The sequence below is a fragment of the Phalacrocorax aristotelis genome, chromosome 10 (genome assembly GCF_949628215.1).
Source record: "Phalacrocorax aristotelis chromosome 10, bGulAri2.1, whole genome shotgun sequence".
Lineage (NCBI taxonomy): Eukaryota > Metazoa > Chordata > Aves > Suliformes > Phalacrocoracidae > Phalacrocorax > Phalacrocorax aristotelis.
In genome coordinates, this window is record NC_134285.1 from 25,281,996 (window position 1) to 25,300,571 (window position 18,576).

The 18,576-nt window shown below is 51.6% G+C and overlaps 1 protein-coding gene across 4 annotated transcripts in view; it reads right to left on the reverse strand.

Moving 5' to 3' along the window:
- Window positions 1-18,471, reverse strand: part of WDR90 (WD repeat domain 90) — a 30,443-nt gene extending 11,972 nt beyond the window's left edge. For 2 of the 4 annotated variants that reach the window (XM_075105957.1, XM_075105960.1), the window contains exons 1-27: window positions 18,373-18,448; window positions 17,936-18,027; window positions 17,644-17,820; window positions 17,215-17,353; window positions 16,576-16,746; window positions 15,522-15,645; window positions 14,692-14,759; window positions 14,488-14,597; window positions 13,332-13,562; window positions 12,800-12,868; window positions 12,027-12,137; window positions 11,786-11,931; window positions 11,423-11,480; window positions 9,755-9,873; window positions 9,395-9,556; window positions 8,501-8,631; window positions 7,256-7,372; window positions 6,475-6,710; window positions 5,876-6,015; window positions 4,965-5,095; window positions 3,567-3,697; window positions 2,931-3,092; window positions 2,518-2,646; window positions 1,857-1,990; window positions 1,722-1,759; window positions 1,125-1,244; window positions 534-713 (exon numbers count right to left, since the gene is read on the reverse strand). In XM_075105957.1, the coding sequence (XP_074962058.1) occupies window positions 534-713; window positions 1,125-1,244; window positions 1,722-1,759; window positions 1,857-1,990; window positions 2,518-2,646; window positions 2,931-3,092; window positions 3,567-3,697; window positions 4,965-5,095; window positions 5,876-6,015; window positions 6,475-6,710; window positions 7,256-7,372; window positions 8,501-8,631; window positions 9,395-9,556; window positions 9,755-9,873; window positions 11,423-11,480; window positions 11,786-11,931; window positions 12,027-12,137; window positions 12,800-12,868; window positions 13,332-13,562; window positions 14,488-14,597; window positions 14,692-14,759; window positions 15,522-15,645; window positions 16,576-16,746; window positions 17,215-17,353; window positions 17,644-17,820; window positions 17,936-18,027; window positions 18,373-18,382 (3,436 nt within the window). In that variant the 5' untranslated portion in view covers window positions 18,383-18,448. Of the gene's footprint in view, window positions 1-533; window positions 714-1,124; window positions 1,245-1,721; window positions 1,760-1,856; window positions 1,991-2,517; window positions 2,647-2,930; window positions 3,093-3,566; window positions 3,698-4,964; window positions 5,096-5,875; window positions 6,016-6,474; window positions 6,711-7,255; window positions 7,373-8,500; window positions 8,632-9,394; window positions 9,557-9,754; window positions 9,874-11,422; window positions 11,481-11,785; window positions 11,932-12,026; window positions 12,138-12,799; window positions 12,869-13,331; window positions 13,563-14,487; window positions 14,598-14,691; window positions 14,760-15,521; window positions 15,646-16,575; window positions 16,747-16,866; window positions 17,180-17,214; window positions 17,354-17,643; window positions 17,821-17,935; window positions 18,028-18,372 lie in introns of those variants that run through there. The other 2 variants (XM_075105958.1, XM_075105959.1) reach the window with 2 other exon arrangements.
- Window positions 18,472-18,576: the final 105 nt, after the last annotated feature.

An 18,576-nucleotide genomic window follows, 5' to 3' on the forward strand; every position in this document is an offset into this window, starting at 1 on the left:
CAGCTAGAAAGAGGTCTTTAATGAGAGCGGCAGAGGCACAGTTTTATGTCGAGGCTTTCCAACAAGTCCTGCCTGGGGCTGAGTGCTGGCAGCTGCCTGCTCTGGCAGCTCACCATGAACTGCTGCAGCTTTGAGGTTGTGCATCTATTAATAGAGACATTGGGAGCTTTAATTTCAGCTGGGTTTAATAGAATGTGCCACTTAGAGACGATATTGGCTCCAAGCTGAAGAGGGGCTTCTGGTGTGCCTAGAAGCAGTAGCAGGGAAAGAGCCAGAAAAACAAGCAGTCTTGGGGACCAGCATGATCTTCCCTTAATACTGACTTCCCTTGGTAAATCACACCCAAGGGAAAAGCCCTGAGGAACACATCGCTGCCCTTTGTCTCACAACTCAGAGCACGTGTTTGGGTCTACCTGTACCGTATCAATAATGATCTTTAGTTTTCAGGGATAGACCAAGCTGCCATGCAGGCCTGCACACACCATGCCCCGAAGGAGTCAAGCTCTGTACAACATGGGAATACCCTGATTTACCATTTGCTGGTTCTCCAGGAGACCTCGAGCTCTCCTGCCTCACTTTGGGCCTGACAACAAGCTCCTCATTTCTGACCGACTCCATCACAAGGACCAAGGCATCTTTGTCTCCTTTTGCCACCATCCTGCTGCTGCCTGGCAGACCTGCTTCCTCCTCTTTGTCTGACTCGGAGAAAATACCTAAAGAGAAAAACTAGTGTGAGAACAGAGCCATCCGTGTCCTTCAGGACTGCTTCATGTGTGACAAACCCTTTGATTCTGGCAGCGTCATTCTCCTGCTCTGTGTAACAGCCCATATGTCAGGGTGGCCGGCAAAGCAGACATTTCCTCCTGAGTACGTCCACCAAGGTATTTACCATAGCCCTCAGAGAAGCTGTGCCACCAGCTTAGTCTATGGAGGAGAGCAAAGGATAAAGCGGTGCTGAACCCCAACACCTCTGGCTGGCTTTGTCCAAGCTAGGGGAAGGAAAGTGCAGACTGGTCTGTCAGTCTGCAGGAAGAGGATCGCTCCAAGGATGGTGCTGGACTAGGTAAGGAGTTTTTCCTAAAACAAGATTAATTTTCCCCTTTCCTGCAAGAAGTTCCTCTTACTTGGACATCCCGCTTGGTGGACAGAGCCGACATCCAAACATGGTGGTGATGACAGCAATGGAAGAGGAACTGTCTGCCGAGGTGTCTCAGAGGCATCCTTTAGCTTCTCAGAGCTCCCTTCTGTAAAAAGAAAAGGGTTTGTGTAACTTCCTTCATCCCTTAGATCCCCTCATCCTCCTGAGTTGATTGATGGTGACACCTCCAAGCTCGTCTCTCCAGCTTCCTCCTATGCAGGAGAACCCACTTCTCTATCCTTCAAGAAAGGGGGGGAATAAAGAGAAGGACAGTGAGGGCAGGGAAAAAGAAGACACAATAGATGGAGGCAGGGAAAGACAGAAGGCAAAAGCTGAAAGACCTACCAAGAAACCCAGAGCAGCTCTGCTCAGAACGTCCCCTCCTTGGCAGACTCCCACTAAGAGGTGCTCGTTAATTGAAGACTGTCCCTTGGGGTTAATTAGCTGGTTACCCCCCTGCTATCTGACCCACCAAACGAAGGAACCAAAAACCCTCAACCCCTACCCTCTGCCACGAGGAGCAGCTGCGGAAGAGCTGCCAACCTGCCGGCCAGCACAACTCATGGGAGGAGAGCAAACTCACCAGCTCCTGGCAGCAGATCAGACTCAGAGGAATGAGCCCTAGAAAGGCAGGGAGATCAGTGTTACACTGAGAGGGGATGGGGCAGGGGAGGTGATGGGAAGCAGGGGAAGGTACTGCCCAGCACTGTGCACTTACCGGGCTGGGGGTGACCCCTCTGCAGGCAGAGCCAGGAAATCCCAGAGGAAGATGGCATCACCAACACTGATGACGTGCCCTTGGTCTGGGGTGAAGGACACCTGGCGCACTGGCTCCGAGTGGCCAATGTATACCTGCGAGAGAGCACGCCTTGAACTTCTCCATCACCACACCTGTCCTATCAGGATGGTGGTTACTGCCCTGTACAGCCAGTGTCTACACTCCTCAAAAGATCCCCTCAGAGGCCAGCAGCACACCCTACAGTGCTCAGACCCAGGGGCTGATCAACCTGGAGTTGACCTTCAACATGCTAATCTGGAGAAACAAGCAGAAGCTGAAAACCCCCAAAGTCTTACTGTAGCTCTCAACACCTCTGAAACCCTGGGTGAGCCATTTTCTTCTCTGGGTGGCTCTGTCCCTAGCACAGAGGTGACGCCTACCTCTGCCCTTTGCAGAGGGTCTCACTAGGTGCAGTGCTTTGGCAGCCCCAGCCCACGCTCAGTGCAGTGTGTTATCACAATGTGGGAACAGGGCTGGTTTTCTCAGCTGCTGGGCAAACTGGGACTGGGGTCCCTGGGCCAAGTCACACAGGGAACAGTTGCTGCTCTCTTCTCCAGGGATTCAGAAATGCTTCATCAGGGTGACACTCTGTGGGCAGTACCTGGAAGTTGATATCAAAGCGCATCTGATAGTCCCACACTTTGATGACTTTGTCGCCAGCAGTAAGCAGGTACCTGCCATCCTTGCTCAGCGCCAAGGAAGAACAGGACAGCTTGTGCACAGGAGACACCTGAGGACAAGAAACAGCACCAATAGCATTAACTGAGCTAGTTCCTGTCCTTACTTGTGCTTCAGCAAGAGGACGGGAGTGCAACAGCATGGAAAACAAGGACGAGCTCAGGCTCACCCTGAGTGTGACCACACCAGGGTAGCAATGTGTTTGCCATTCGTGTTTCATTGAAGCCTGTGAACTCCAGGATGAGCACTTCTCTCCTTCTGCCTCCTACAGTGATATGAAGTGCCCAAGCCCCACATGACACGAGACCTCAGTGCATGAATTTCATAGTGTCCTACCTCTCGCACCAGTCGTCCTGTTTTTGTATCAAGCACAAGGATTTTGTTGGAAGAAGTGGACACCAGGAGCTCGCCTCGAGGCACCGGAGCAAAGCAGACTCTCACCGCAGAGTCCGAGGCTGTGGTGTTTAAATTGAGGATGCTGATGTCCACCTTCAGCAGCTGTGAAACAAGAAGCTACTGATCAAACATCCTGGAGCAAATACTGCATAAGCCTCTAGAGCCTCCCATGGCTCTCCTAACACAAGGCTATGGAGCCCCCCAGACCCTTCCCTTCCCATCTAATGAGGGGCTGCAGGGTCCAGGCAATGTCCCTGCTGCCCAGGAATGCAGCTCACAAAGAGGAGTCAGAGCTGACAGTCTACACAAGACTTCTCCACATTATCTTTCTAGAAGGGAGTGAAGCTGGAGAAGAAGAAACGTTGACATTGTTGTTTCTACCTCACAGAAGAGGAAAAAAACCTCATCGTAAGCACTTGGAGCAAGCGTCTGCTGCGCAGGGAACGGCCCTCTCCAACATTGCTGGTGCCCGAGATCCTTGATCTATCTCATCTAATGCAGTCTATGGGAATTTCTCCTGTGGTGCATGCTCCCTTCCCCACCCTCCCCCAGGAACAAGGGGAGCTTGCTGGGTACCTCGTCTAGAGAGCAGGCCTCCATCACGGTCACAACATACTTGGAGGGACCCACAAAGGCCATGAGACGGCTGTCCCCACTGACGACCAAAGCATCCGAACTATTCCCAGCATCCTGGGCCACCACATTGCCTGAGGGCCACAGCAAGAGAGAGAGTGAAGACGGGAGCAAAGCCCATGCTGCAGTCAGCTCACTCTGTGACAGTGCTGCTGACCAGCATCTCCTGCCTCTGAATCAGCCTTGGGTTAACTTTCTTGCCTGAGAAATAAGCACCTTCTGTTGTAGAACATGCTACAATTTCATCTGTAACATCCAAAGCATGCAGTAAACCACCTTGAAGCAAGGTCTAGATATATGGCTTGTCACCTGTCTGAATATGTGGTGTTTTTAAGGAGAGCAGAACAAAGTCAAGGGAATAAAATTATTTTTGTGTTACAAGATCCTGTCACAAGGAGCTATAAATATCAGATCTCAGCTGCAGCCTGGGTGTCTGAATCCTGTGCAGAACGAAGACAGTGCTGAACCCCACTACACTGATCTCAGTCTGGTGGGCAGATACACCCAAAGGTCTAAAAATCAGACATCAGAGCAATTATCTTTATTCCACTACCAAAATTCCCATTCTGTCCCTGGAACACAGCCAGGCAGGGAACACTGCTTCAGAGCAGAGTCAGCATGTGAAGGTCCAGCTGCAGCACTGACACCAAACTTGGGCTATTTTGGACAAATTCCCTGATATCTCTGAGCCCCTATTCCTTTTCCACCTACTTCAACTGCACACTTCTTGGGGGAGGATCCTCCTCTTTGTACAATGTTGCAGAATAGAGCTCCCTTTCCCTGCCCAAGCTTGTGCTGCCACAGCTAATTTCAAAAGCCTACATTAAACATGACATTGATGTTTCCGAACTGCCTTGCCCCTGCACTGCTTCCCCTGCCTGAAGCTCTCCACTTTTCTATTCACCAGCATGGCTCTTTGTGCAGCTGTGCTGCAGGCAGGATTAGGGAAATGATCCAGTTCAAACAAATTAAACTGCACATTCACAAAATGGGAAGAGTCAGGGCTTGGGCATGAATAAGTAGGAAGACCCTACACTTGTGTTGCTTCTAGGCAATGTACTGTTGAACCCAGACCTGGAAGGGCAGGTCTCTGCGATTCCAGCCCGTTCATGAAATCAAAACACTGAGCAAGCTGAGAGCGTTCAAAGCAGGATGGGTAGGGAAGGGATGGCAGTCACTAGGGTTTGTGCACACATAGGGTATAAACACAAATGACACAGCTTAGAAGGTTCATCATAAAATACCTTTCTGAGTAGGCTGAGTCTGGTTTGGCTTTGGTGCTAGGATGTCTGTGCTAATAAAAAAAAAGACGACAGACAACCCGCAAGCCCGAAGTCTTACCAAGGACTCTCAAGACGTGGCTTTTCTGTGCCTTACAGCTGTAAAGAGCCAGAGTTCCCTGCAAACAGGAGCTGAACATGAAAATGCCATCTGGAGAGAAGGTCAGTCCAGTGATCACAGTCCGGTGCTGCCTGAAAGAAGGCAGAAAACTTGAAAAATGGGAGGAGGACAAAAAACCAAAATGCCAGAAAACAGTAGCAGTGTGAAGAACCCAGGGGAGCAAAATCATCAGGGGCAGGCAGAGGGCCCCACTGTGCTGATGCCTGCAGCAGCCCAGAACACTCAACACTCCAACTTTTTGGAAAACTGAGCAGCAAGCGCAGCACTCCAGCTGTCCCTGGAGTCCATTCTCTGCTTCCCACGCTGAGGCTTGCAGGGTCTCCCTGTTCAGCTGCTCTCTAGGACAAGACTGTTCCTATTGTTGGCCAACTGTCCACTGGGAAGTCATATAGAAAGCCCTCATAACCTTTGCAGGTTGGACTCTTACCACCCAGAGCCATGGCTCAGCAGGCTATCTCTGCCTGAAAAACCACTCAGTTGGGACATGAGGATTGTTGAGCTCAGGAAAAGCACTTTCCCACCTCCATGGTTATTACTGCAGCTCTTGCCGGGACACCCACAGTTAGAATCACAGAATAGACTCATAGAATCATTAAGGTTGGAAAAGACCCTTAAGATCATCAAGTCCAACCACTAACCTATCACTGCCAAGTCCACCACTAAACCATATCCTCAAGCACCACATCTACCCTTCTTCTAAATACGTCCAGAGATGGAGACTCAACCATCTCTCTGGGCAGCCTGTTCCAATGTTTGACAACCCTTTTGATGAAGAATTTTTTCCTAATATCCAACCTAAACTTCTCCTGGCCCTTCCCTGCCCCAGTGCAGCTCCCACTGCAAGCGCTTACTTGTGCTCCACCAGCAGACTGGAGGCAGCCAAGCTGAAGGTCCGCACCATCCCACTGTCAAAGCCACAGGCCAGGATCTGCTGGGTAGGGTGAAAGGCCACAGCACACGGCATTTCCTCTGCAGCCGTGAAGTCATACAGCTGCAGAGAAGAGACACACCGCAGGCACAAAGCTGGATAAAGCTTTACCCAGCAGCCATACCTAACACCAAAAGAGCCCCAGACCTCCGCCGTGAGCATGTCCCACAACAGAAATCTCATCCTGCCTAGACCTAAAGCCCAGTGAAGACCTGGGTCTTTGGGCATTCAGATAAAGCCCTTTTGAATATTGCTTTTTAACACATAACACAATACCAAAGATGGAGGAAAAGAAATCATTTTTGTTTAACAACACCTTCAGAAGCTGAGGCCAAATTATCCATTAAGCTAAAACTCTTGGAACTACATACTCCAGAAGGATTTCTTGCCCATGCTAGCCCACATGCTTCAGGGCAGACATTTAAGGGCTCTTGAACTGTGGAGCTTTGATAACTAGGCTAAACAGAGACTAGGCAGACTATTAATAAATGCAAGACACCTACTGGCTCTTGTCTCACCTACCTGCTGCATGGAGACAAGGTCCCAGACTCGGATGGTATTGTCCTGAGACACCGTTGCCATCTGCTTCCAAATCCCCTCCACTGAGAATGCCAAAATGGAGTCCTCGTGAGAGCGCATGAGGGTGTTATAGTCGCGGGACTGGATATCCAGGTAGCCCAGATTCCCATTAATGGTTGTGCACAAGACTTTGCGGTTGTCTAGGCTGATGCAGACAGAACTCACTGGACCTTCATGCTCTGGGGAAAGACACAGGAGTCAGCAAACCTCCCTGGAAAAGGAGCAGCAGCAGCTGGAGCACAGCTACTGAACCAGAGTCACATTTAGGCAAGTAGTGCACACAGGGATGAGCATCCCACATGACCTCAGGACTGAACACTTGCAGGTTTGAGTTTAGCAACAAATTAGCCTCTGCCCTTTTTAGGAGTCCCTGGGCTCTGCTCTTATGGTGGTTGTTTCAAAACGAGTGAAGAACTGCTCAGCTTCTCCCCTAATTTTTCATGGACAGAAGAGCCATGGGTACAAGGGCACAGAAATCAAGACCGAGTGCCTGCTCTCACCCAGGAGATCCTGCCTTTCTCCTTCAAGAGTTACAAGAATGAACACGAATAATTGTTGTTGAAGCAAAAAACTTCCAAGCCAGCCACCCCTAGAGACAGCAGGCATAAAAGATGCCCTCATTCATGAGAATCTCTTTAGGAGACATGGCAGTGGAGCTTTGGCTCTGCAGCAGCAGGCTGATGGAGATGTGGAGCTCAGAAGCGCTGGTCCCAGCTCTACTCACCTGCCTCTAAGATGACGGCTGAGAAATCCAGGGGCCACAGCCGCAGGTAGCCATCTTCTGAACCCGTGGCACAGAAGGTTGAGGAGACACTAATACTGTTTATAGCGATCCCAGGGCCTGAAAACCCAAAAAACAACACTACCTTGTACACTCGAAAGAAGAAAAATTGAACTAAGGGTTCCCCCATCCCAGAGCTGAGTCCAATGGTTCACCCACAGCAGTAGCTGAAGTCTCAGAAGATGACGACAGGAATCCCATGGTGACTGACGGTATAGACTCAGGTAGCCCTTCTCAGGACTTAAAACATGTTCAGTCTCCGTCCCTTACCTGCACTCCTCTTTACCATCATGCAATTATCACCAGGCACAGAAAATTCTTACCACTTGTTAAACCCTGCCATATTTTTGCCTTGAACAGGATCTTGTGGCAAATAATGTCCTAGATGTCCTACATTAACTGCCCGAGATGCAAAACCCTTTCATTTCTGTGTCTCAAATCCTCTCTGCAGCATAGTGAGAAGGGAGGGAAAATACAGATCGACAGAAACTGGGATTTTTTGATACAGGTGTAAAGTTCATTGGCCAAAGCACTTGCAGGAGCCAGCGCTGCTACCAGGAGGACATCCAAGGACATAATTTCATCTCTTCTTGGGCGTTTTCTTGCCCATGAAGTGAGAACCAGAGTTCCATACCTCTCAAAGGGCACACTCTAGATTAATTAGCTCAACTTACCAAAGCAAACCATGCACTAAGTTTTACGATATCAGAGAAATCACACTTGAAAGTGAATTCTTCCTGCTGTTAAAATTAATGGAAGAGCTGAAAGCTGTAGTACTAAGTACAAAGCAACAAAGATTTCCCAAACACTATGCGGAGGCTGAATAATGGAAAAAATCGCCAAATTCATCTTTTTCATTGGTCTGCTTAGCTCTTTTTCCATCTCTACGTTAAGATTCCCATCAGCAAATTAAGACCTTATTTCATGTTTCTAAAAGTAGTGTTTCTCTGAAAGTGCAATCGGCATTTAAAATGCTAAAATTCTTTCTTAAAATGATACTTTGCTGTACTAAGGAAGATTATTTGCAGTACTTAAGAGTAAAATAGCTAGCAATGATCTAATCAACCCAAAATAATCCTTAGCAGTAGGTAAATAGCTGATTTATTTAACCAGATGTCTTTCTGCCCCTCATGACGGTTGAGGTGCTCCCTGGCTGGTCCACTTCTCCCTGCCTGCAGATTCTCCTACCTGCAGCACCGCCTGTCTTGTCCAGCTGCTGGCAGCCCTGGGGCTGTGCGGGCAGGAGCCGCCGCGCGCTTCTCATGCAGACATTCTTGTAGTCCACCTCCAAGACGTGGCCGCTCTTGCTGCAGACGAAGCTGTAAAGGAGAGAGACCCCTGCTCTGGCACCCCAGGGTTAAGAAGAGCCATGCTGGCATGGTTTAGTAACTGTTTGCCTGATGGAAAGCAATTCAGGTTCACAGTAACCTAACAGGTCAACGCCGTGTCCAAGGGCACCTTTCCATGCGCTACCCTAAAAATCTACAACCAACTCAGAGCTTCCTATTTTATTTCTTGTCCCTTTGAAACACTAATTAGCAAAAGAGCTAAAAGCTTGGCATAGACTTCAGAAAGAAACCTCTCTCTGCCACAGGACGCAGCCCAGGGTAGGCCAGGTCCCGCTGAGCTGACAGTTTGGCCTTTACGGAAGAGTATGCAGTAGCAACAAAGGTCTAGTTTTGATGATTAAAATAAAACAACAAAATAAAGCATGTATCTGCCTATATGCAAGAGGATATGTACCACACTCCTGCTGCCAACAGAAAGCTAACCACAAGCCTCAGGTCGGGGGAGAGATTCACTAAATATGGCAAAACATCAGTATAGCAAGAGGAAAGACCCATTTCTTGGGATATTCTGCAAGCAGCCAAACCTCTTTTGGGAAGCAAAGTGTGCAGAGAAGGGGAGAGGCTCCCCCATCTCCAGCAGGCACCTATATTTTGCAGGGGAAACCCAAGCAAAATGCCATGCTCATGCAGAGAGGGGGGGAAGGAGGATGCTAAAGGCATCAGAGAGCCATACAGCTCCCTCCTGGGAGGCTGCCCTGAGGATGGGTGACGGTGGAACCCAGCAGCCCCTTACAGCGTGCGGTCCTCTGGCTCCCGCTCAGCCACATGCCCCTCCTCGAAGGCCAGGTCCGTGAACTCCAGGGAATGGTACTCGCCCAGATTGACAGGACATGAGTGCAGCACTCCGCTCCGCACTCGCCACAGCCTGATGTTGTCCCGGCCGCACGACACCATCCTGTCCCAGGAGAGACTGCATGAGGACCAGGCCAGGACTCTCCGAACCCTGGTGAAAGGTCAGTTCCCCAAGGGCCACCCACTGTCAGCGAGGACCAAGAACAGGAATGGCAACCAGACGGCTGCAGCACCACAATTCCCCCCACAGCTGTGCCAGAACCAATGCTTTAGATTGATTTTTTTTATTTTTGCACGCTACCTGGTATCATCAAAAAAAGCAATCTTCAAGGCACAGATGTCCACATCTGTGTGCGCTTTGGCCAGCATGGCCACCTCTCCACCACGGGTCACCTGAGCAGCGTTCCATACCACCACCGTCTGAAACAAGACGACACTGGCAGAGCTGCTCAAATGTGGAAACCTTGGCAGCAAAAGAGCTTTTCATCACAGAAGCTAACCAGCTGCACGTACAGAAGCCTGCTCCAGAGCTGGGCACAGAATATCAATAACAGAATTGAAGTAGGGGAAAAAAAAATTCTTTTGCACAGAGGGTTTAGGACAGTCCAACATCTTTGCAAAGCTTCATGGCAATATGCTTGTCTGGCATCCATAATTATACGTTCTAAATTCTAGGGCTGCCTGGCAACAGGGCTCAAACTTGGAAAGAAAATCCACAGAGGAGTGGGAATTCTGCCTACTGAGATATAAGAGCTGTACTAGGGCTGAGCCAGTCCATGAGAGCTGAAGGTAGCATGTGTCCAGCTGCACTGGCTCTCGCAGCACCTTGCTCTGATGCGGGTTTGCGTGCTCATGGTGCCCATCACGCAGGGCAAGAGAATCCGACCCTTTCCCCAAAGGAGGAGAGGGGTGAAGAAATGCACGTGATTTGATGCTCTGCATTTCAGAAAAGTGTTAAAAAACAGACCCAGCAGCCCCTCGGCTGAGGCATCACCCTGGGAGAGGTGGTCTGGGCCAGGTTCCCAGCACTCCCCGTTTTCCCATCGTGCTTTCGCCCTTTTGATCCCCTCTCCCCAGTTTCAGCTTGCCAGCTCCCACCCGGATCACAGACTGCTGCCGCATGCCAGGAAAAAAAATGGAGCGCTGTTTGGTTTTTCCTGCAGGCAATATGCAGTTAGCAATGGCACAGCTAATTACTGGTGGTTGTCGATAAGCAATCAGTGGATGAAAACAGTTCCACTGATAAAGCAAAACCCCCAGTCCCTGAAAACAGTTTTATTTTTGACCACTACACGTGGGATCTGCATCATTCCCTAGCTACATTGGTGGGTGGCAGCTTCAGTGCCCAGCAGCCCTTCCAGCAGCAATGACTGCGAAGCTCAGAACTGAAAAATTAAACTTCGCATCTTGCCCTAAATGCTATAAAAGATTTTTTTGTTCTAGTCAGTGCTGAACCTCTCATTTCAATTCCCATTCCTCCACTACATGCTTACAAGCCTTCCAGCTCAAAATACCACACAAACATGTGTGCCCCTCAGCCCGGTGGGCCAGAACGGCTGTGGAGGCAGGTGGCAATGCCGCGTGTAAGCCTGCAGCAATCCCTGCAAGGTACAGGCAGAATCACACAGCTGCCTTCATCGCCCTGGCTGCTCCCCTAGCTGGGACCACACCAGGAACAGAAATGTCCCCAAAGCTCAATCCAAGCACATCTCCTCAGGCTGCTTTCAAAAGGATTTGGTTGTTTGCAGTGGAGAATTGTGCACACAAACACTAACAAGCATCATTTAGAAGTGAAGTATTTTCTAGGCAGCTAATGAGAAAGGGATCTCCCTCGGCTACACTGAAGAACGTATCTAGGAAAGCTCAGAGCAGAGGTTTTGTCTACAAACTAACTACATAACCTGGGAAAACAGCCATCTCATGTCCCTGCAGGGCAGGGAAAGCTCCAAAACCAAGTTTCAGTCCTCACCGTTTTGCCGTGCCCATCCTTTCCAACGCCACACAGAATGGCTCCGCTGTAGGAAAAGCTGCAAGAAGAGGCCACCTGGTGAAATGCAGCTCCTTGTACCCCAAGTGCATCTCAGCAGAGAATACAAGGAGACAAATTCAGGTACGGGGAGACAGCAAGACCTGAGGGATAAGCTCAGGAGGGAGCTGGCAGCGTGCCAGCTGTGCCAGACCAACTGCCGGCAGGTCTTGGTGATAAACACAGGCAGCTGAAGGAGAGCTATAATTCACCCCCAGTTTATCACACAAGAATGGCACAGAAAAGCTGCTGTGCTGCAACACTTAGCCCACCCGAACGCACCCCTGCATGCAGGCTGAAACCCACCTCAGGGACAAGAGGGAGTGGACATGGGTTTTAAACACCGAGAGGCAGCTGCCGGTCGGGAAGTCCCAGAGGCGCACAACGCTCAGGGGACCGGCCTGTGCTGAAGCCAGCAAGGTGCTGTTCCCATTGAAGGCCAGCGCCGACACCTGCAGGAAGCACAAGGTAAGATGTTTTTGATGACAGCTGGGACCGGGGACATAGGGTTCAAGCACAGCGTTGCTGTGTAAAGAGTTACGCTCACTTTATCTGTGTGTCCAATGAAGAACCTCTGCTCTCTGGTCTGGATCTGCAGGGTCACTATAACAGCATGGCAGGGGTAGACCACTGCAGTGTTGTTCCGAGTCCACAGTGCCTGCAGGACAGAGACAGGAATGCGAAGGCTGCAGGTCCTCCAGAGGCGCCCCAGGTCCTAGGCTGGACCTGCAGAGATTTCTTCAACAGGAGATCTGCTGCACATGTGCAGGTGAGAGGATGCTCTTCCATACAAGTACTCTTCTAACTCACAAAGGAAAACCAAGAGCCCAGCTGACATCCTACTTAATTCAGTGGACTTGCCGTACCAATCATTTCTACTACATGAACAGCAGATACAGGGAAAATCCTGTTGTTGGCAGAGCCTTGAACTGGCTTAACCAAAACAACCCTTTCCTTACCCTAACACAGACCACAAGCTGGGCTCCTGCAAGGCACAGTGCCCCATGGAAACAATCCAGGACACAGCCCTTCCTTTCTAGACCCTGACAGAGCAGCTCTTATTTTAACATGTTAAAATACAGAAGTCATGAGATCTAGAAGGCTCCCATAATTTCTAATTCACCATCATAACAGCTGAAGACTCATGCACAAACATAAGCTCGTGCCCATCTGCTTTGGGGACATTTTCCCCATCAAAAAGTGCAGGAAGGGTGGCACTTCTTGCTGCCTTTCATGCCCTTGGAAAAAAAAATAAATTTTAAAAAAAAAAAAAAGCAATGTGATTACTCATGAACTCCCCAAACCATCCGAGCTACTGACCCATTTGGTGCTGCAGCCTCCAAAGCCAATAATTGTTCTCAGCTTCAGGATGGGATCTGGTAGGAGCCCCTGAAAAAAAACCAACAGACAGCACCATCGCAGTTAGAGCAAGACTGAGGTCCTCTACCCAGAGGGTCCCTCTGTCCCTGTTGCTCGTTTCTCTCTAAAGCACAGAGGCAGCTTTGAGTTCTCTCCTGTTAGAGGGGATGGCTTTAAAGCATTTAACTTGGCAGAAGTCAAATCTGGAAGGAAGGAGGTGCTGGGATTTCCCAGTGTTAAGCAGCTCTCCCACCCATGCTAGGGGGTTACAGCCAGCCCTTCCCAGCGTGCCTCCTTCAAGGCAAGTATAATACTAGTGGAAAGAACTGCTAGTCAGAAAAACTCATGCCAGCAAAAGGACTCCATAGGATTAACTGAAACTCCAGTCTGAAGCTTGTGTTCCCTCTGCGGCTTCTGCTGGGCTCACAAACATCAGCCATAAGCCCCACAAAGCCACCCTTGGGCTGCTGTGACTCCTCAGTACTTCACCCACCTCCTGTGAGCCAGTGCGGATGCCTCGGATGCTTTGTTCACTCCTCTGGTAAGCGTACACGTGGATGCCACCATCACTGACTGCCGGTGACTGCCCAGCATCCCCCACACTGTGCGGTCTCTTGTCCTTCTCTAGCTCCTTGTCCCCAGCAGGCACGGCTCTCAGAGGCCCTGGGGCTGCCAGGTGAACCTCAGGGATGCTTTCTGTCATTACAGGACACCGATGTGGCATCTGAGGAAGAGCAAAGCCTCAGACAGAGATCAGCCCTCCTCCCAGTGCCTTCCACCCACTGCAAAGGCAGAGACAGAGAGACACCTGCATCTCTCCCAAGCAACACTCTACAGCGATACAAACAAGGACAGAGCAACACAGATGGAGTGCATCCCTGTGGGTACCTGACTTGGCCAGGTATGTTAACCAGCCATTCTCCCTACTCTCCTAGCATTGTCTGTGCACAGTTCACCTCCTCCAGAACCAAACCACAGTCCCAAGAAAGATTCAGCCCTGAACAGTCTCTGGAAGACCTGCCCTCTCTCCAGTGAGCAGAGGAAGCTAAAAGCCCCTGGCCAGCCAGCTCGGCTTATCCTGGTTTAGGACAGCATGCTCCTCATTTCCTCCCTCTCCACAGCATGAGAAGAATGGCTTCCCCCAGTCCCTCTCCTAAAGCCTATCACCACGCTGTCTGGTAAACCAATCTGAGCACCAGCTCCTGCAGCACTGCCAGCAGGGATGGAGAAATCAGCAGTGAGGGCAGGTGTCTGCAGTCCCAGCAATCTGGACTACACACGCTGCTCTGCTTCCTGAGGGCAACCAATCAAGTTCTTTAGTCTCCAGTCCTCATTTCCTACCTGTTATTTTAAGGCAACAACTACTTGCTGCCTCAGCTGAGACAGAGGATAGATGTCTGGAGATAATGAGGTACTTGGTGTTTGTCTTGTCTCTGCTCTGTACTATGCCAGACTGAACCACCTGGTCATTAACTGCAGGGCTGTGGTCAACTGACCCCAGATCAGGGGTCTGACCTGCCCAAATCAGCTGCAATGGACAACAGCAGCTTCTATGTCCTAAATAAAGGAACTCAGAGACAAGATGTGGGGAAAAAACTCCATGGGGGACAGAAAGGAAAAAGTTGCAGCCTTCTCCATGGTGCACTTACAGCTTTGGGACTGGTTATCTGATGGATGAGGGACAGTCGGTCACGGACTGCTTTGGTGAGTGTCACCGGCTGGGGCAGCTGGTGGACAGGGTCCTCCAAGACTTGGCCACCTGCGTGACACAAGAAGTGGGTTGGGCTCTTTCAGAAACCCAAGGCATCCACCCGGGGCGGTGCAGCCTGGGCTGCCATCCGCAGCCTTCCCACCTGCCACAGGACCGGGACAGCTCTTCTGGATGGAGTCGTAAGCCAGCTTGGAGCCCTCAGATGGGAACCTGAGCAAAATCAGAGAAAGGTGCCATGTAACCAGGCTGCTGCACCAGCACCCAGGAATCTCATGTGATAACTCACTGCCTGGCACAAAAGCCTTTTTGCTGTCTCCTGTAAGATTCCCCCTCTTGTCCCAAATAGGGGATACTAAAGCATCTCCCAGGTCCGATCTACAGCGTTACTCTCCAGTGGTTAGCTCGGTGCTGCGTGCTTCAGGCAATGCTACTAAGCCGACAACTGCGATGAACAGCAACTTATAACCAACAGAGTTCTCTTGCAAAAACCTCACCACCGACGGGAGCCCAGCACCAAAGATGTGCTTATGTCTGCCCCCTGATAAGGCATTACAGCCAATCACAGCGCAGCAGCCCCTGTCAGACCACCTTTTTACTTAGCTGGAGGCTGAAGTGCTCCCTAGGAGCAGCACACACAGAAGAAAGGCTTGGATTATGCTAAATTAGCCACAGTAGCAATCCCAGCAAGAAACTGTTGAGATACAGGACTGGCGTTAATGCCAGGCACAGGAATGCTCTACAGCCTTTTTCCTGCCCCAAAACATCACTGATCAGCAATTAAGCTTAGAGCAGGGTAGGCGTGTTAATGACGCCTAAATGCTGGAGTTGAGATGACCAAAATATCTCCACTCAAGCCCCAGGTTTGTCCGGATCTGTCATTCCTTAAGAGGCATTATCCATCCTGCCTTCCCCTGGGAAATGGGGAGGTCTCAGCGCTGCGGTGGGTTCAAGCGCAGCCAGGAGCAGTCATACCTGATGTAGTCGTAGAGGTTGTGCCACTTCTCCCCCTTTGGCACGGGGAAAGCCATTTCCCGTGGCATGGGAGCGACGCCACGGCAGGCCAGGTTGGCTTGCCGGGCCTCAGAGAAGGTCACACCTGGCAGCAAGGAGATATAGAGAGTAAGTTCTCCAAGCCCCATGGAACTGGCTGAGATCATGAGTTTCCCATGGGGCACGGGCACACACCATTTCCCTCTTTGAGAACACCTGAAAAACAAAGATTATAACCCCAAGGTCCGTAACAAACTAACACACCTTTGCACAGGGATATTCCTGAAACTCTCAACCTCCAAAAAAAAAATCCAGAGCATAAACCCTTGGTATGGAGTTAGAAATCCCCCAGGCCCAAGATTCACGCTATTTTCTATTCAGAGATTCAGCAGCTTCACGTGATTTGTGTTAAGGCTCTGTTCTCATTTTCTTGTCTTCTTTCCTTCATGCGTTTGTAGATTTGTGAAAGACTTCTAGATATAACAAATTTCAGGAATCCAAAAAGCAGCATCTATAACTTCCTCCTCACTGATGCTTCCAGCGGGCCAATCAGTTCAGGCAGATTTCCAGCACAAAAGAGGAGAAGCATAAACAAAGGTTTTGACCGAAGTATCTCTGCCACGCTAAGTAGGTTGGATGATTTCAGAGACAAAAAAAACCCCACAGGCTCTTCCGGCAGATAAAAGCACAGCCCTTGGAGAAGCAAGGTTTCATTATAACTTTGGGGTTTTTTTCCCTCTGAAAAAAGTTTCTAACCTTGGTAAGATATTTAACGTTGCTCTTATAATTTAGCTTTACAGCTGGAAAATGAGAGGACGCTTTCGTCCAGAGGTCAGGAGACCGTGTTCGCCAGCGCACGTGAAACTTAACATCGCACTGAGTATTTTACCCTTTCTGACCTCTACAGTCACGGCAGCCTCATGCTCTTCCAGGGCTAACAGCCCTTCTGGCATCGCACCTGCAAAAGCAGCTTTAAACCCGCATGGGTTCCATCCAGAAGAAACCCTGAGGCCACCCCAAGGTCTCAGCTCCTCACCTGGGTCGAACACCAAGTCACTCGTGCAGAGGTTTTTCACCAAGAGGTTGGAGCAGAGCTTAATGCTCTTCAGGTGGCTGTAACAGCGGTTGACGTAGAGAGAGAGGATGGAGTGGAGATCAAGCACCAGGCAGGTCCAGCGCACATCAGCAGGGGCTGCTCCCATGAGATCTGGGGAAGAGAGCCGCAGGTGGCAAAAGGGAAGGTGGGAAAAGATGCTACAGGCCTTGGACCGTGGACCTTGCAGAACAGGAGAGGTGAGATTAACGCATTTAAGTAAAAAGTATTTACCACGCAAGACTCCCACCAGGCTTGGCTTGTCTCTGCCAGGACAGGAGACTGGAAAAGGCGCCTCATAACTCACTACTGTGGTACAGGGGTGGGGTTGGACAGACAAGCAGCCCCACTGCCCCTGTGGGCTTGTGCCCGGCCTGGGACTGCTCAGGAGAATAGGGTTGGGGACATCCCTCCCTCCCAGCTGCCGAGGGTCTCCTGCTCAGGACCACCACTCTTCTCCCTCCTCCAGTGCATCAAGTCAACCTCTGAACTCAAGTTATTTTCTGACTATTTATTTTGGTGGTGATGTGCCAGACCAGTCCCAACTGTGCCATGAGGAGCAGCACTGCACACGCTCCTCACCACGCCTGGACGTCCTGGATGTGCGGTTGCATGCTGAGCCGTCAGCTGCTCTGCAGACAAAGGGGAACTGCAGCCAGGTGGCTGTGGATTTGAACTCCTTGAAGAGGTTGGAGAAAGAGATGCGAACCACCTGGTTTTCCTGAGAAGATAGAGATGCACACAGAGCTTTAGTCACCCTGGTGGTTTTGGCAGGGAAATGCCACAGTGGAGAAGGCATGTGGCTGTGTCCCCGTTCCCTCCATGTCCCCTGTCCCCAGTAGAGATGCCACAAGCATGGAAACCATCTCCAGCCCGGGGTAACCCCCCAGCAACACCAAAGACCAGACAAATTCTGCACCCCCAAGCGCAGACAACCACCACGGCTGCCCGCTGGCCCTTCAATCGGGCCATGACGCTAAGGACGGTGGTCCTTAGCCTTGTGTCACCTACCTCGGTGGCAACGTCCAGGTGGACGACAAAGTGCTTGTGGGGCATGGGCCGGAAGAGTAGGTAGAGGTAGCGTCCCACCAGCCCCAGCGACTGCGTCCCCGTCCGGGGCAGCTGCAGGTAGCTGCTGGCGGGGACGGAGCTCCGGATCCGGTAGACTGTTCCCTTCAGCCTCGCGTCCTTTCGAAACCACAGAAAGGGGTGATTTTGGGGGGGAGGGGGGGTGTGTCAGCACTGCCTGCCCGTGGCTGGTGCCCCCCAACTCCGTTACTGTGATGCCGGTGCCCCCCATTACCGTGAGCGCGGTCACGTCCCCCTCCCTGGCCGAGCGCTTCCACTCCTCCACGCGGAAGTGCTTGAAGACGTTCAGGTAGGGCCGCTGCCAGGCTGCCGGTACCGGCACCAGGACGGGTGGGCGTGCGGCACCCCGCCCGGCGAACCCCCGTTCCCCCCGTACCGGGGCCCCCGCCAGTGCCCTCCCGACCGCCCCCAGCCCCGGTGTGGCCCTCGTACCCCGAGCCCGATGACTCCCCCCGTTACCTCCGCTCCCTGTGACGGCCCCGGTACGCCCACGCCCCTCCAGCCCCGACGATGCCCCCGGTACACCCGTGCCCCGAGTCCCTCGCCCAGCTTCGCTGTCACCCCCATGCCCGGCGTCGCCACCGCTCCCCCAGGGCCCCCGCCGTAACCCCTCCCAAGCCCCGGTAACCCCGAGCACCCCACAGCCGCTACCGGCCGCCATGGCGCGCGCCGCCGACTCAACCGTCCCGCGCGGCCGCCGCCAATCCCCGCGCACCGCCCGGCGCCACGCCCACGCGGGGGCGTCACGTGACCCCTCGCGTCCCGCCCCCTTCGGCCGGGTGGGGACCCCGGGTGGGTGTCCCGGTGTGCCCCTCCTGCCGCGGTCACGGGTACGAGGTAGAGGCGGAGAGGAGT